This window comes from Chlorocebus sabaeus, chromosome 7 (genome assembly GCF_047675955.1).
Source record: "Chlorocebus sabaeus isolate Y175 chromosome 7, mChlSab1.0.hap1, whole genome shotgun sequence".
Taxonomy (NCBI): Eukaryota; Metazoa; Chordata; class Mammalia; order Primates; family Cercopithecidae; genus Chlorocebus; species Chlorocebus sabaeus.
The window spans coordinates 96,966,409-96,983,317 of NC_132910.1; the positions used below are offsets into that span (position 1 = coordinate 96,966,409).

At 38.7% G+C, this 16,909-nt stretch overlaps 2 protein-coding genes across 3 annotated transcripts; one reads left to right on the forward strand and one right to left on the reverse strand.

Annotated features, from left to right (window-relative positions):
* Window positions 1-1,955: 1,955 nt before the first annotated feature.
* On the forward strand, window positions 1,956-16,639 carry LSM6 (LSM6 homolog, U6 small nuclear RNA and mRNA degradation associated). Of its 2 annotated transcripts, XM_037992681.2 has the most exons (5): window positions 1,956-2,082; window positions 3,396-3,499; window positions 9,123-9,226; window positions 14,036-14,149; window positions 16,357-16,639. In XM_037992681.2, the coding sequence occupies exons 3-5, from the start codon at window positions 9,133-9,135 to the stop codon at window positions 16,389-16,391; spliced, it is 243 nt and encodes an 80-aa protein (XP_037848609.1). In that variant the 5' UTR covers window positions 1,956-2,082; window positions 3,396-3,499; window positions 9,123-9,132; the 3' UTR covers window positions 16,392-16,639. The 2 variants fall into 2 exon arrangements, with proteins under 2 accessions (XP_037848609.1, XP_007998111.1); XM_007999920.3 differs by lacking the exon at window positions 3,396-3,499 and having other exon boundaries at window positions 1,976-2,082.
* On the reverse strand, window positions 9,398-9,919 carry LOC103236336 (guanine nucleotide-binding protein G(I)/G(S)/G(O) subunit gamma-5). Its single transcript, XM_007999919.3, has one exon. The coding sequence runs from the start codon at window positions 9,841-9,843 to the stop codon at window positions 9,637-9,639; it is 207 nt and encodes a 68-aa protein (XP_007998110.2). The 5' UTR covers window positions 9,844-9,919; the 3' UTR covers window positions 9,398-9,636.
* Window positions 16,640-16,909: the final 270 nt, after the last annotated feature.

A 16,909-nucleotide genomic window follows, 5' to 3' on the forward strand; every position in this document is an offset into this window, starting at 1 on the left:
AGCCAGTCTGAAAAGGCTACACAGCAGGGTGGTGCAGTGTATGCATCACCAACTATGTATGGTATGATTCCAAATGTATGATAATTCTGGAAAAAGGCAAAACTTCGGAGACAGAAAAAAGATCAGTGGTTGCCAGTGGGGAGGAAGGGGTAAATAGGTGGAGCACAGAGAATTTTTGAATTTTTAGGGCAGTGAAACTGTTCTGTATGATACTACAATTGTGGGTACATTTCATTTGTCACAACCTATAGAATGTGCAACACCAAGAGTGAACCCTAATGTAAACTTTGGCCTTTGGATGATAATGATGTGTCAGTGTAGGTTCATCAGTTCTAATAACTAAACGAAACTAAACTACGTAAGTTAAACTAAATCTTGCCAAGATATTTTTATGACTTTAAGGCTCCTTAATAAATTAATGTTTACATTCAGGGTTTTGAAGACTAGTATTCAGCAAAAGTCTTGCAATGTTTTCTTTGCATTGTAAAAGATGCTGAAAGCAAAACCCTGGGAAATATGGAAAATTGCCTGTGAGTTAGTAAAAGTCATTTATAAGCTGCTGAGGGGCTTTTGGGAACAGTCACACTTTTTATAAGCTTGTTAGCTCATGAAATAATTCAGGATGCCCACCCCGTGTGTCAAACTGGGCCCATACCCAGCTACCGCCCTTGGAGAAGGCTGCAGCTGCTCTGCAGATGAACTAGGCCCTTAAAACTCCTCATGGCTCCCTACCCACCACACTAGTGTTAACGGCTCAATTAGGGCTCTGTAGGAAAGGGAAAGAAGTTTGAATCAAAATTTTATTTTATTTTTTTTAATAATTTAAACAACCAGTAAGGAATGTGCAATTTGATGTCTTTTGCAAAGAAAGTTTTTAGGAACAGGCCTTTTTATCCTGTTATGTTTGTACTTTGCAAGTAATTATTTGATTTAAATGGTACTTTTCTTAAAATTTTTACTTACATAATATTTTATATTGCAAGAACTTCAAATACAGTCCTCTCAACAAATCAGTAACTGTTTGGTCTTTACCCAAACTGAGCTTTTATAGAAGGATATAAGGAAGTCTCTATTCTTTACCAAATCACATCCAGTTGTTTTCTGTCCCTGATATCAATCAAAAGTTCATTTCTTCTGCCTTTAGCCAAAAGAAGGTTACAAGGGAGGAATTCTTTATCTCAGAAAAAAATTCTGCATCTTAGATTTTATAACACCTAATGGGGTTAAGGATCTGTGTTGGAAGATCTTATTGCTTTGTGTATAGCGTTACAAACCATAAATAAAATTAAAGTATTTAAGTTTTCAGCTGATGAGACTATATGTGGAGGGAGAAAAAGTAATCAAGTCCTGGGGTAACAGTTCTCTTTTTTTTCCCTTCCAATCCCATTAATAGAAAGAGTATTGAGAATTCATGCAAAATTCCAAACCAAGTTCCCATAGTAGCACTTAAATAATGTCTGCACACCATTTCCAATTGGAACAAGTTTTTAATGTAACACAATTAATGTCATTATAATTCGGAGTTACTTGAGTGATTTTAATTATTTTTGTATCAACATTGCCATGGAAACAGTCTTGCTAAAATGGCTTAAGTCTTGACACATTTAATCAATATCTAGAGGTAGATTTAAAGACTTGAGATGTTTTATTTATTTATTTGCTTTAAACTATTCAATGACGTTTCTGGGTACACAGTGCCGTTATTTAAACAGTAAATTCCAGTTTCCTATGACTTCAAGTTATTTTTTACACTTCTGCAAATAAATCCTGGACAAAAGATCACTTCTAGTTTCCTGGATTTTTGTTTTTGTTTTATATTGTATTTGTTTTGTATTCAGATTTCTGTTAGAGGAACTCCAGTGCACCAATTTTGCTGCTAGACAAAACAGGATTCTCGGATTTGCGCGCTTCGGCGCTGACAGGCTTTTTCGGCCCCAGCGGGCTGCCGTAGCAGAGAAGAGCACTGATTGGCCGAGGCAGAAAAGTGCCGCTGCCTCGGCGGTTTCGGTTTTGGCTGCGATCATCCGCGGAGGCCGGACTCGTGGGGCGCCTGGAGTGAGGGTTCTGGATCCCGCCCGCGAGGTGAGCCGCACGGCTGCGCGGGCCGATGACGGAGCCGGGCGTAGCCCCGGGTTCGACGCCCCAGTGTTCAGTCGCGCTGTGGAGCGGCGGCTGCAGCGGCCCTAGGCCGGGCGAGGCAGCCCCGGAAAGGGCCTGAGGGGAACGGGTTGGGGCTCCGGGAAGGGACCGCTGAGTGGCAGGTTCCCGCGAAATGCCGCGTCCAAGCTCTCCGCGCACGGAATGGCCGGAGAGGTCTGATGGTGGGCGCCGGACCGCCCTCAGCGAGGTGCCTAGACTACGCGGAGAGTAGCGGCACCGTCCCGGCTCCCACCGGGTTGGCGTCCGAGACCAGTTCAGGTTGTTGAAGTTCCCCAGGGAGCCCCGAGGCTAATCCCAGGATTCGGCGGGAAAGCGGATCCCGAACCCAGGCCTAGGCTTCGCCTGTCTTCAAGGGCTTCGGGGAATTGCGAACCCTTCCCTACATCGGGGTGGCTGCGCCTGACCACAGGAATTAAGGACTGGACTCGCCTGTTTTACTGAGTTGTCAGGCCTAGGAACCCAATTGTATGGTCTTAAGTCCTATCGCCCGAGGTTTTCTGTGCGTTCGCGTGTCCACGCGCGTGCATAGCAGGCGTTTTTAAGGTATGTAGGATTAGGATGAAGCGGATTACCCTACCCCACTGCTCTTAGTAGTATGTGACTATTGTAGAAAATTGCAAACAGAAGACAGTGAAGAAATAATATTCACAACCCTTTCACCTACAATCTTTTTCTCCTGTGTGTGCTAGCTTCTACTTGAGCTAAGAGTGTACATGTTTAATCACTTAACAGTATAGTTTTCCACTTCCATTTAAAAACTCTTCGTAAATATTATTCTAGTTTTGTATCTTCTTTTGATTGACTGTCCCTCATTGTGGGTCGCAATGTAGGTCCCATAAATTATTCAGTCATTTCCCGATTGTGGGATATTATAGATTGTTTTTGAATTTTTGAATCTCTTAGCACCCCAGATAATACTTTGATAAACCTTTTCCCCCCTATTTTTTAGATTATTTCCTTGGACTGGATTCTCAGAAGTGAAATTATCAGATTAGATGCTTTCATCTGTAAGGCCTTTTTTAGGCCTTCGTACACATTGCTGCAGTGTTTTCCAAAAAAGTTTTTTAGGTGTTTGGCAATTTGACTTGCTTGAATATTGTACAGAAATCTTGAGAGGCTTATGTTTGTGGGGGGTGTGTGTGTGTGTGTGTCACTGGAGTTAATGCGTTACTACCTGAATGTTAGGGCAGGAAGAGACTTAAGTGGTCATCTGGCATAACTCCCTTATTTTGCAGATGAGGAACCTGGGGCCATGAGAAGTGAAATGATGAGTTATCCAAGTCACACAGCTAATTAAGTAGCAGAGCTGGGATTAGAACTCAGGTTTCCTGCCTCCCAAGTGAGTACCCTGTGCTGCATCAGGCAGTCTCTCACTGAACTCTGGCATAGTAGATATTAGAATTTAAAAATTTGTTTACATCACCTGGATTATTCTTTCCTTTTAAAAGTGTACTAACAGATTAATGATCGGAGGGATCTGTAACACTGAGAAATTGGAAAGTGATTATTTTCATGGCCAAGACTAGAAATCCATTATTTAGAATGGCAACCCCTTCAAGATTTTGACAGTTGTTTTCAGGTTCCCTTTATGTTAGAATAAAACATCCCTGATTAACTATAATCTACACTCCATCATTTGGTTAGAATGTAGCTTTTGGTTATCATTTGCTGTACTTTGGAGATTTCTTTAAAACTCCTCACTTTAAAACCAAAGAACAATGTTGTTGTTGGTTTTTTTTTTTTTTTAGGGCTTATAGCGGAAATTCTCAGCTCCATTGACATTTTGGGCTGGACAGTCCTTTGTTGTGGAGGGCGGTCCTGTTGTAAAATGTTTAGCAACATCCCTGGTCTCTACCCACTAGTATAGCAGTAGCACCACCTTCCTCAGTCATGACAGTTCAGTGTCCCCAGATACTTGCAAATGTCCCTGAGCAGGGTGGGGTGGGGTTGGGGGGACTTCCCCTAGTTGAGAACCATTTGCTTAAATAAATTATCTGGAGAACTTCATAAAATGTAAAATACAGTGCTTTTACCTGAGTAGACTTCAGGAATCTGCATTTTAACAAGCACCTCTAGATTTGGAAACAGCTGGTTCTTGAATGACAGAAACGGTTGTTTTCTCCGTCTTTGGTGGTCCTAATAGAGATTACTTGGTTAGTATTTGTTGAAGTACGTGCATGATCCTACTAGTCACTGTATCCATAGTTTGGGTTGGTGGGGGCTGGACAAGGATTTTGCTTGGCACTGGCCTTGAATGTCTCTTCCACAGACTTGGGCAGTGTGCTTAGGTACCAGGGATACCAAGTGAGTAGGATATTTCCCCTGTCCCCAAGGAGCTTAAAACTCACCATGGGAGACCTGTCAGCAAATGGAAAAATTACAAAGCAGCCTGATAAGGACCATGACCGAGAGTGGAAAGAGGTGCTCTGAGTGGACTCACTTCGCCTTTGGGAGAGAGGGAGAGAAGTAGCGCCTGCTGCTCAGGAAGGAGGGATTGGTATGAAGCCTTCACGAGACAGCGAGGCACTCCACTGTGTCAGAAGGGAGGACTTGGAGAGCTGTTCTTCTCTGTGTCTGAGCGCCTCCTCAGACACTGATCTATTAGTCTAGTGCTGCAGTTACTTGGATTGTAATTTTCCCTGCAAGTGTTTGCTTTTCAAATTTTTTTCACCCTGAACTGTAAATATGCTAGGAGTAGGTAAAAACTTACAGGTAAACATTGCCAAGAAATAAGGATTTTCACGTCTTCTGCCCAGTGGCATAACCCGAATCACATGAGATAGTTTTCTTTGCGTTTGTCCGTTGTATTTCTTTGAGGCTAATTTACAGCACTTTGTCACATTAGGTATTTTTTTCCCTAGTGCTGCTGCTCTCCGACTGGATTTCTCGCTGCCTCTATTGCGATTCCCCAAGATTTAACCAGAGAATCTTAACATATTCAGAAGGCAGCTGTACCTGTGAAAGCACTTGGGGTTTGGGGTCAGTCTTGGCTTTGCTTTCCACCTCACACGGTTTCTCTGTAAATTGCTTATGAATCTAACGCTGGTGGCACATAGTTGGATTAATAAAAGTTCTTTTTTTCTTCATTCTCTTACCAAAAAGAAAAAAATTCTGTGCAGGGCACTTCACAGATGTTTTTTCATTCTAGACCTCTCAGTAGCTTCTGACAGAAAATATACTGCCTTTGACTTAATACCCATTTATGAAAATAGGTCATTTACAACAAGCCTGAGTAGGAGTCAGGGGAGGGAGAGGAGGTATAGAGAGTGATTATGACTTTAATTTTGAAAGGAGAAGTTTTACCAAGGTGACCCTGAAGAAAGGTCTTTTTCCTCTTATGTGTTTATGGTTCAAGAGACTCATCTCTTGCTTCAGAAATTGTCAGAACTGTTCCTTCTGCTTTATCCAATTTAAAAGATGAAAACTTAAAATTACTTGAGCCAAGTGTTGGGAAAAATTGTGGTGTCAAGACCAATTTACTCATACAAAATGGATTTATGGGCAAGTCATTAAGTAACAGGGAGTACCAAGGAAGCCTAATGAAGACTAATGTAAAAGATATGGCTTTCCTAAAGTGATGAATAAAATGTGTTTGAGGCAACCCATATACTCTTTTCCAAATAACCTTAAAAATATTTTTTTCCAAGAGATTTAGTAGAATGTAGATATTCTAGAGAACAGATGAGAAGCTTGTGAGCCCCTCTTGTCATGTGGCTTACAGTATTTTGAGAGAGAAAAGACCCACATAAAGAATACAAAAGAGGGCGTAGTGACAGGTTATAGCAAATAAAATCAAATGCCAAACTGTGTGATGCCAAAACTAGGTGAGATGGGCATCTCCACTCTGCTATGGAAAGTAGAGAGTGGAATCCAAGCAAGTTCCTGCTTAAAAATCCCTGTTTCCTATCATTGACAACAGTATTTCCCCTTGCCAGTTATTTCCTAGGCTTGTTCAAATAGATTTCTGGCTCCTACCCCAGAACTACTGAGTAGAATCTCCAGCTGATCCTAATGATTCAAGTTGGGGAAACTGACCCAGAGCCTGAACTCCGTGCTCCTGTGAATGTTGCACAGCTCCCTGCCTCAGAGGCGTCTCCTCCTTGCCTATGTAGATTTTACCTTCTACCCAGGCACATGTCCCGTGCCTTTTCTGACTTCTCTTTCAGCTGGAGGGTGATGCCTTTTCCTTCAAACTCAGCTCAGGTGTTAGCTTCCAGAAATTCTTCTTTGATCTGCCAAGCCTGGGATAAGAGTGTTCTCTGCCCTTTTGTGAATAATTCTATCAGAATATACATCACCTTTGTAAAATTCTCTATTTACACGTTTTTTGCCCTCTGTAGAATGTAAACTCTGAGGGCTTAAGGCCTTGTCTTTGTGTTACATTTCCCAGCCCCGTGTACCTGAACTTGACAGGTGCTCCGTGAAAGTTGGAAGTGTTGATTGCCTTCAGGAAGAGATTGATGTTAATTGGAATACAGATAAGGCGTAATGGACAAGGTGTTATCTTTGGTGAGCTTAGAAGAACATGTCTGTGTTTTTTAAAAGGTGTGGAAAGTTAATAATACCTTTAAAATAACCTGTACTGTCAAGCAACTGATAGTCAAGATTTGCATTCTTTTTTCTGAGAGTTATTAACTCTTTCCAGTTTTTGCTTTTCAAATGTTTTTAATCTGAAATTGTAAATACTCTATGAGTAGGTGAAGTTAGTAATAATTAAAGTAGTTAATATCTCTGTGAACTAGAGTCACATTACAATGTATTTTAGTGGTTTTTAACATAAAGTGGCTACTTTCCTCTCAGTTTTATACATGATGAAACTGTGGCATATTGGGATTTAGTATCTGTGATAGGAGATGAACCTGACTCATCAGTTGAGTATCAGGCCTTTGGAGTTAATATTCTCTCTAGATATGTTCGGCCTCAAAACAGCACGTGTTCAAAACGTAAATAAGGCGGTTTACAGATGAATAGGAAGATTTGTATATTTTCACTAAACTCATTAAAGGTAATGAATCTGTTACAGTATTTACTTTGTAATTTTTCACTTTGTACTCAGAACAGTATAAATAAAATTGCTGTGTGATCTGAGTCCTGAATGAAAAGTGGTTGTCCTGAATAGTAGTTGTAATTGTAATAGTAGTTGTAATTGTAGTTATCTGTTGAGATTGTGGAGCTAAAAAAATAAGCTGGAAATTAAATGGGAAAGTTAAATTAACATTTGTTGAGCAAAATAATTACTTGATCGCATTTTAAAAACATCTTTCAAACCTTGGGGGCAGTGTAGATTGTCCAAATGATAACCCAAAATTCAAAAATAATTTCTGAAATTTGTATTTTCTTTTATTTGACTTAGGATGTTGACTTTTCTTGGCTAAAGAAAATTATTTTACTTAAATTACGATTGCTTTTGTTTATTCACACTGTTTAAACAAGTTTAAATTTTTCTAGATGTTAAGTTCTTTAAGGACAGAGCCTTTGCGTGTGACATGTTTTTGAATTTCCTTGCACAGTGTGTACACATACATATTTGTTGAACCCAGTAACCTGGAGTTCCAGCTTACTACATCTGCTGATCCTGTATGAATTCACTATGAGAACATCTCTAAATAATCCTTCTCCACACAAATTCAGATTATTGAGTGGATGGACTTAGAGTGAAATAAGCATAATGGAAGAATGTTTAATGAAAAAATTTCATTGAAAACAAAAGAACAGCTTGAGTTCTTGAAGGGAATCCTTAAAATAGTGTTTCCATACTAATTTTTAAGTCTCAGTGCTATATAGCTGCTGAATAATAGTGATGCTGAATTTGACTGAAACAGAAACACTAATTTCTGAAATATTTTTACTCAGTTTTTGCTTAACTACAGTCTTATTAACTTGCCAACGTATTTTGAAAGAGAGCTATTATATAAGAAAAGATGCATTTTGAAAGGAGTGATGTGCAGCTTTGCATGTCTGATACTGTTGATTTGGGTGTGTAATGCTATCTCTTTTTCTATGTTAGACTCCCATTATTCTTGAGTTTTAAGACTGTTTTTCTTTGTTATTTAGAGCACATATCTGTTTTAGTCATAATAGAATAATTAAAGATCTTTGGCTATGTTATTGCCTTTCAGAAGGCTGTTTAAGGTTGTGATTAAGAGTATGGGCTGGCTGTCCGCTTTCTAGCTGTGTGACCTTGAGCAGAGTGTTTAATCTTTCTGTGTCTTTTTCTTCATGTGTAAAATGAGCATAAAAACAATACCTGCCTTTTAGGGTAGAGCAATGTAAATGGATTAATACATACAAAGTTCTCGGAAAAGTGCTGGCATATAGTACACTCAAAATTACCATTAGATTATAATTCTTTTCAGAGATACCATGTAGGCATCAGTTGTTCATAAATGTGTGTGTTCTATATAATACAGACTTTAAAATAGGGCTGATTTGAACTTGAATGTTCCGTCACATTTGGGAACAAATTATTTAATCTTTCTGTGCCTTTACTTTCATCAGCAAAATGAGGGTATTAAGACCTTCTTCCCAGGGTTCTTGTAAAGATGAAATGTGGTAGTGTTTATAAAAACCTTAGCAGAATGCTCTGCATAAAATAACCAACCATTCACTGAATGGAGGTGGTAGTGGTTGTAATGGGTATACTGACTGTGTGTCAGGCAGTAATGATAAGTCATTAAGAGCAGGTGCTTTGTAAACACAGGACTTTCCCTAATGAGGCTATGCCATGGTGTTGTGGGAACTGAATAAGGTAATACATGTAGAATGTTCAGCTTGGTATCTGGCTCATAGTAAGTACTGAAAACATGTTACCCGTCATGTAGTAGCAGTGGAGTAATACGTGTCTTCTCACATGGTCCTTTAATATTTCATTTTCTGTACGTATGTTAAGGGCTGTAAGGGTTTTGTTGAATAATCAGCTTTGGTCTTCACTTTTTATTATTCCTTTTCATATTTTGATTTAGGATTGTTAAAATGAGTCTTCGGAAGCAAACCCCTAGTGACTTCTTAAAGCAAATCATCGGACGACCGGTTGTGGTAAAATTAAATTCTGGAGTGGATTATCGAGGTAAAATTTTCATGTTTCATTCTCACTGGTGTAACTGAATAAGTAAATGTGACTCACTGATTTTTATTAACCTCTTAAATATACCCAATAGACCAAAAAAGTACGGGTCATCAGCAGTTTTTATGCATATCTCTTTTTCTACCTCTCATATCATTCCTTTTATTTATTTTTTTTCATACTAAGTTTTATTGTATGCTGCTGCCAGTGTATATAAAGCAGTTACCCTTGTGAAATAGAAATTCATGAAAATTCAGAGAGGTGGATGTTAAGGAGTGACAAAAGTAGAAGTTTGTATATTATGACACATGTGTTACAGGGATAAGCTTTTGCACAGGCTTCAAATGTAGCTCTCTTGAATATTCACTGGATCATAAGGAGTGGTTTGGGAAACCTTTGAAAGATTCATTTTACTACAAAAAGGAACAGACTTTCTGGGATCTGAAGGGATTTGTACTTGAAGATGCTCCAGTCAGCAAAGGGTCATGTTGAGCATTCTGCAGACAGAATTGTTTCAAGTCTGCAGCTGCCTGGGAAACTTTTACGCAGTTGAGCCCGGCCTCCAGCTGGAGCTGTTGAACCACTTTCTTCATAGCGGCGACACTGGAGGAGCCAGACATGGTGCACACGACAGCCAGGCCGATTCGTGGGTCAGTGGGTCGTGGGTCATGGGTCTGCGGGGCCAGACAACTGAGCCGGTCATTCCTTTAAGAAGGACAACTCTGACAGTATAGCATGTGCTTCTGCCTTTCAGTGTGATTTGTGTGACTTCTGTCTCCTGTCTGCTTTGAGATCATCCGTGCCTAAATTCCCTGGTAATAGCAAGGTATTCCTAGTAAACTCAGGTATGAACAACTCAACTGAAGAGCATCTTGGTGCAGCAGCATTTGTTTTTGCAGGAGTATTCAAGATTGGCAGGTAGCTATTGAGTATCATTTTACAACCTGAATGTCCCACTTATATAACGTATAATGTGTGGGGCGACAGGGTGAGACTATCTAAAAAAAAAAAATGCCTTTCTGTTCTTGGAGAGAATATTATTTTTAAGAGGCTGCAGTGCTTTTGAAATTAACTTTATAGGAAGAATGGTTTCAGATTCCATTTTTTAAAGTTACTGAATTTCTTATCTTCCACAACTAAGGTATGTTAAGTTACCTGAAATATTTCACAAGCGTAGCTAACTAATTCGTTATCTGAGTGAGTTGGTCTCTTGGGTTGCTCTAACAGAATACCACAGACTGGGTAATTTTTATTTTGTGCGTTTTTTTTAAAATTTATTTCAGTAGTTTTTGGGGTACAGGTGGTTTTTTTGTTATATAGATACATTCTTTAGTGGTGGTTTCTGAGATTTTGGTGCACCCGTCACCTGAGCACTGTACACTAGACTGGGTAATTTTCTTTCTTTCTTTTTTTTTTTTTTGAGACAGAGTCTCGCTCTGTTGCCCAGTCTGGAGTGCAGTGGTGCGATCTCGGCTCACTGCAAGCTCCGCCTCTAGACTGGGTAATTTTCAAAAGCAAGTTTATTTTCTCACAGTTCTGGTGGCTAGGAAATCCAAGATCAAGGTGCCAGCAGGTTCAGTTGTCTGGTGAGGACTACATCCTCCAGAGAGGAGGAATGCTGAGTCCTCACGTGGCAGAAGGCAGAGGGCAAACCAGCACACTGCATGAAGCCTTTTTTTATGCAGGTCTTCATCCTGTTAATGAGCAAGTCCCCATGGTCTGCTTGCCTCTTAAAGGCCCCCACCTCTTAATACTGTCCTATTGCCAAACACCTGAATTTTGGAGGGGACACATTCAAACCATAGCACAGGGTTTTGTGGCCTTTTCTTGGTCTCTTTTCTAAATAATTAATCATCATAGTAATCTCTTGAGCTTTTTCCTTTGAAATCTCTGTTGATCATCCCCACCTGGTAAAGGAGGAGCTAGGACTCAAGTTCAGGCTCAAGTCATAAGCCTGGTTAAGAAACCACTCTGGTGATTATGTGCTCCCTTAGCTTGTTGCCATTAATAACATATCTCCAGTTTAATTTTATTTTTATAGTAAAACTAATGGATTCATATGGAATACTGAGGTACTATAATGTCTCCTGTACTGCCTCTCACCTGTGAACTTTTGATGGCCCCATAGGAAGTAATAGACTTCTAGGGATTTTAATCTGTTTGACAATTGATTAAAGTGAAGACATTGTGTTCAATATCTTCTCAGTACCCACTTTATTGAAGAGATGAACCAGCCTGACCTTTTTTCTCTGTAGTCTTTAGGGAAAATTTTTCTATTTATAAAGGTAATACATGTTTTAGTTTTGTTTTAATTTTAGAAATGTAAAAGGAAATAATAGAGAAAAGTATATAGAAGAAAGCCAAGTCTCCCCAATGCTACCATCCAGAGACAGTTTACCAGTTTTGACCTCTATATAACCATAATTTGACATAAATGGAATCAGCTGTACATGCAACCTGATTTTTTTTTTTATTTTAAACATGAAACAATGCATTTAGTTTTATGACAATATAGAGGGTTTAATGACTGCATAGGAATCTCTTGTGTGGCTGTACCATAGTTTTGTTTTTACTTTTAACCAGTTTCCTATTAATGGACATTTAGGTGTTGACCAGGTTTTTGCCACTATAAACAACTCTTTTACTTTGACATATATTGTGAACAGTTGACCAAGCATCTCTTTAGAATCAATTCCCTGAGCTAGGATTTACAAGTCAGAGAGTATTCCATGGCCCTGCCTCAGAGAACCTGGGTTTATCCTTCATGTTCTCACCAACTCTTGTATTAGCTTTTTTTCATCTTTTCCAGTCTAATTGGCAACAAGTAATATCTCATTCTACATATATTTTATTTGTTTACTAGTGAGATTCAGCAGTTTTTCACATGGATAGTAACCATAATTATTTTTCCTCTTATGAATGTCCGTTCGTGGCCTTTATACGATTAAAACAAAATGTTCTATACTATTAGATAGCCTTACTAAAAGAACGTGCTTATTTTGTGGTTTACAAAACACCAAAAAAAAAAAAAAAAAACCCCAAAACAAAACACAACATACAAGAAAAACCTCCAACTCTCTGTAGCAGTTTCTGTGTAAGAAAATGTCTTGTTTTGGTTATGTATGGTAGGTTATCTAATGGAGAAGGAAACGGTTATATTTCTAACCCCCTGGGCAGTTTTTTTGTTTTTCTGTTTGTTTGTTTTTTGTTTTGTTTTTTGTTTTTTGCCTTTGCTGTGAGAATAGATACTTTAATTAGAAGTGAACTTTTTTTTTTTCTTTTTTTTTTTTGAGACCAAGTCTCACTCTGTCACCCAGGCTGGAGTACAGTGGCTCAGTCTTGGCTCACTGCAGCCTCTGCCTCCCAAGTTCAAATGATTCTTCTGCCTCAGCCTCCCCAGTGGCTAGTGTTACAGGCACCCGCCACCACGCCCGACTAATGTTTGTATTTTTAGTAGAGACGGGGTTTCACCATGTTAGCCAGGCTGATCTTGAACTCCTGACCTCAAGTGATCTGCCTGCCTCTGCCTCCCAAAGTACTGGGATTACAGGCATGAGCCACTGTGCCCAGCCTGGACATTTCATTTTGAAATTCTTTTCATTAGTTTTCAAACAGGTTTGCATATTGTGCCTCAGAAGTTTCTTGCTCATTTATAATTGTGGCTTATATGTGAAATAATACAGCAGGAAATGAGCTAAAGTTATAGCTTAAGCTTTCTTTGGCTAGGAAATAATTTTATTATTCACAGTCCATTCTGGTTCTTTGAGAGTTTACCGCTTTTAGCAGAATTCTGGTAGATTAATGTCTTATGCTGTCATTACACACACAATTTTGAAAGGAAACTTTTTTGTTTAGAGGATAATGGGGGCAGAGGCAGAGAGTGAGGAGCATATTAATGAAGTTAAGACATCAAATGAGAAACTATAGACTCGACTAATTAAATCTAGTATTTGTTTTTACTTAAATTTTTTTTTCTAGAAAATACCACTTTAAATTAGAGACAGAGTTAGAGGCTTGCAGATTTTCATCTTTTGAAAAAGATCATTAGGTCAAAGTTTACAAAATTTATACCATCCTAACACAATTAAAGATTCACTCAAACTGTTTCCTTGAAAGCTCCCTCAAATGTTTTTGGCCATTTTCTCTATTAGTTTTGATTGGAAAATATTATAGCTGTAACAAAACAGAACAAGATGTGTTATAATGCAATATGTTGCCCTATATTCTCAAGCTGCTCTTCACTGTGAGTCACAGCTTTAAGATGTTCTTTCAGGAGCACCTGCTGTCTCCTCTTCTATTATTTTAACAGATTGTGGAGACTTCCTTTTAACCCTGGAGTACATTCATCTGCTGCAATAGATGTTGTAAAAGGATGAAATAAATCTGCCAGACCCGTATTTCACTTAGTGGCTGAAGTAGGAAATGCCACTGGAACCAAGGATCATTTGTTCACGCATAATTGCCCACCTTGTGCTTAGCTTTCACAGAATGGTATTTTTGTTGGATTAGTCTTATTCTCTTACTTTTTTGAATGCTTTAAAAGTTGCTATGTGGTCATACATACCGTGAGGGAAGTGACAGTTTGTTGTTTTACCGGGTAGTAGTGGGTGCGTGACTGCCTTCCTAGTCTTCATTCAGATTGGCCTAGAGTTGTTTTGTGCTTAAGCTGTTGAGTTTCATTTATGGTATGAATTTTTTTATTAAGCATCTAAGAGCTAATGAATAAAGAGATCATCTGCTCTAAGGTATACCCTGTAATTTTCAACTCCTACTTGCCTTGTATTTCTTCTTTTTGACTAAATATGTCTACAGGGGTCCTGGCTTGCCTGGATGGCTACATGAATATAGCCCTGGAGCAGACGGAAGAATATGTAAATGGACAACTGAAGAATAAGTATGGGGATGCATTTATCCGAGGAAACAATGGTAACATTTCTTCACCCTACAGTACAGCATTCATTCAAAATAAGCCTTTCTGTTTATAATCCAGATCACCAAAGAGTTTACTAGATAATTTAAAAGTCCAGTTTTAGGCTTGATTATTTTAAAATGCTTATATGTCAGTTTGACCAGTTATTTTTTTAGATACATCATGGAATTCTTAAACTAAAATTCCCTCCTTCCCTTCCTTTAGTGATGAGGAACTGGGGGCATTGTTCTCCTGACCCGGAACCCTGCTCTCCTGAATATAGTGTATTATTATCTCCCCAACACATATTCCTGCTTCTTGTAGCCTGGAAGTTGCAGCTGTAAGAATGGGCACCATTTCCCTGCTGTCTTTAATTTGCATAATTTGGCAGTTTGTCCTATTTGTCCCTTCTCTATTAAACATTCACATGCTTTCTGTGCAGATTTGCATCCTTTGATTTGGCAAAAATGGCAAAATAGAAAAAATAAAGTTACTCCGTTTTTTAACAACTAATAAATTGCAATGATTTTTATAGTTATTTTTAAGTACCTAGTTTCAAAATGAAAATTATGATAAAGTCATATTTGTATTTTTGGTGGGGAGGGAAAAATAACAGAATTACGAGAATTACCCTACTTCTTGGTTCCATCTCCCAAATGAAACTCTGGGATTCTTGAGTTCACATTTTTTGTTGATTTCTTTAATTCTGGATGTCTTCAACCCCCTAAATAGTTGGATCTCTTTGCTATAAACTAAACTTCCTGACTTTCATAATAGTCTGTCCCCTGTGCTTACAGTACCATATTTCTTCGTATCATATTTTTACATACATTATTTCCTGACTTTCTAGTCCTTTCTATTTATAGAATTACCCTATTTTTCATATCCTTATTTGACCTCCTCTTTTTCCTAAGAAATGTTATGATCTTGCCTCGCCTCAAGACAGCTAACGGCAGCAGTCACCAGCAGGTTGGGTTCTGTGCGTGTTGATAGGGTAGATCCTTTAATGTGCACACTGCACCTAGGACTTGGGGGGCAGGGTTGGGGGGTGGCTGTACTGTGCATTCTGATGCTTCCCTTCATGTCACATTTCCCATGATGTAATCCGTGACACTCATCTTTAGACTCCCTAGTTCACATCATTGGCTCTTAAAGAGGATCTTGACTTATTTGATTGATCTGTGCTATGTTCTTTGATGAAGACACCTTACTGTTCACTTTGAGCAGGCCTCTCAGAAGCCGAGTAGGCATGCAGGGTGGAAGGGAGAGCCACCTCTAGTTTGGACAAAGTGACCCAAGCGTTTCATTTGTTTCATTCCTACGAACCGCACATCGTAAGAGTTCAGGCTGGTAGTCATGAGAGGACCAGCTAAGCAGAACATTGGGTAACATCAAAGTATGAGCCTTTTTAAAAGGAACTCAGAATAAGGACTTCGGTATCATTAAAAAAAAATAAACTCCTCAGCTCTTGTTTATCTAACTGTTGCAATTTAGAAGGTAAACACCAAGTTTAGAGTTTGTATTGGAGAGATAGATGAAAATACGTTGTTTATTCTTAATTTGAGATCTAACCTGGTTAGATTTACTGATTTACTTTCTGAAAAGCATTGTTTTTTTTTCCTGAGATGAAGTCTCGCCCTGTTGCCCAGGTTGGAGTGTAGTGGTGCAGTCTCAACTCACTGCAGCCTCTGCCTCTCAAGCTCAAGAGGTCCTCCCACCTCAGCCTCCTAAGTAGCTGGGACTACAGGTGCATACCACCATGCCTAGTTAATTTTTTGTGTTTTTGGTAGAGACGGGATTTCACCATGTTGCCCAGGCTGGTCTCGAACTTCTGAGCTCAAGTGATACACCTGCTTCGGCCTCCCAAAGCGCTGAGATTACAGGCGTGAACTACCGTGCTCAGCCCTGAAAAGCATAATTCTTATACTTCTAACTATAAAGCATTCTTAGATGCCAGGGACTTTCACATATATTTTATCTTCCTGGTCACACTTTGCAGAGTAAATGAGACACATGGATGAGATTAGGATAGACATCAAACCCGGGTGTAGATTCATAAAACTAGTGTCATAGTACTTCTAGAGTTAATTGAATGATATGAGAATTCATTTTAAATGTCAGATATATCAGACCAAAACCTGTTGGCTTTTAAACATGCTACTATGTATACTTACAAGCAGGGTTTTTTTTTTTTATTTCAATTTATGTATTTTTTTCTTTTCAGTGTTGTACATCAGTACACAGAAGAGACGGATGTGAAGACACCAAGAGAGCAACGCTTTTCATAGTTGGATATATTTTTTTATGAATTTTTTCTAATTTTTCCTTCTTTTGTGATACAATTTGTCCTGTTTTTATAATAGTTGGTGATTTTTCACTGACATGTAAGACAAATGTACACAATTGTGGATTTAATTGTGAAATATTCTGTCACATTTAAGTTTCAGTCATTATACCTCGTTGTCAGTGTACAGAATGCTAAAAGAATAAAAAAAAGACAAAATATATCTCTTCCTACAAGATTCTTTAACTTAAGTTTCGAGGAGCGTCATTTCATTTGACTTGCTTTTCATATCCAGCTAAAGTGATGCAAATATTTTATATAATGTATGGGCATATAATTAAAACATTTTAGAGGTATCCTCTTTTATTGCATCCTTTTCTGTTATACAAAATCCTTGGGTGAATATGTTCTAAAAGGCATCCAGTTTCAGTCTGAAGCTGCAAAAAGGGGCCACAAGATCAGAAGTTCAGCCACTGATTGAGTCACCTAAATA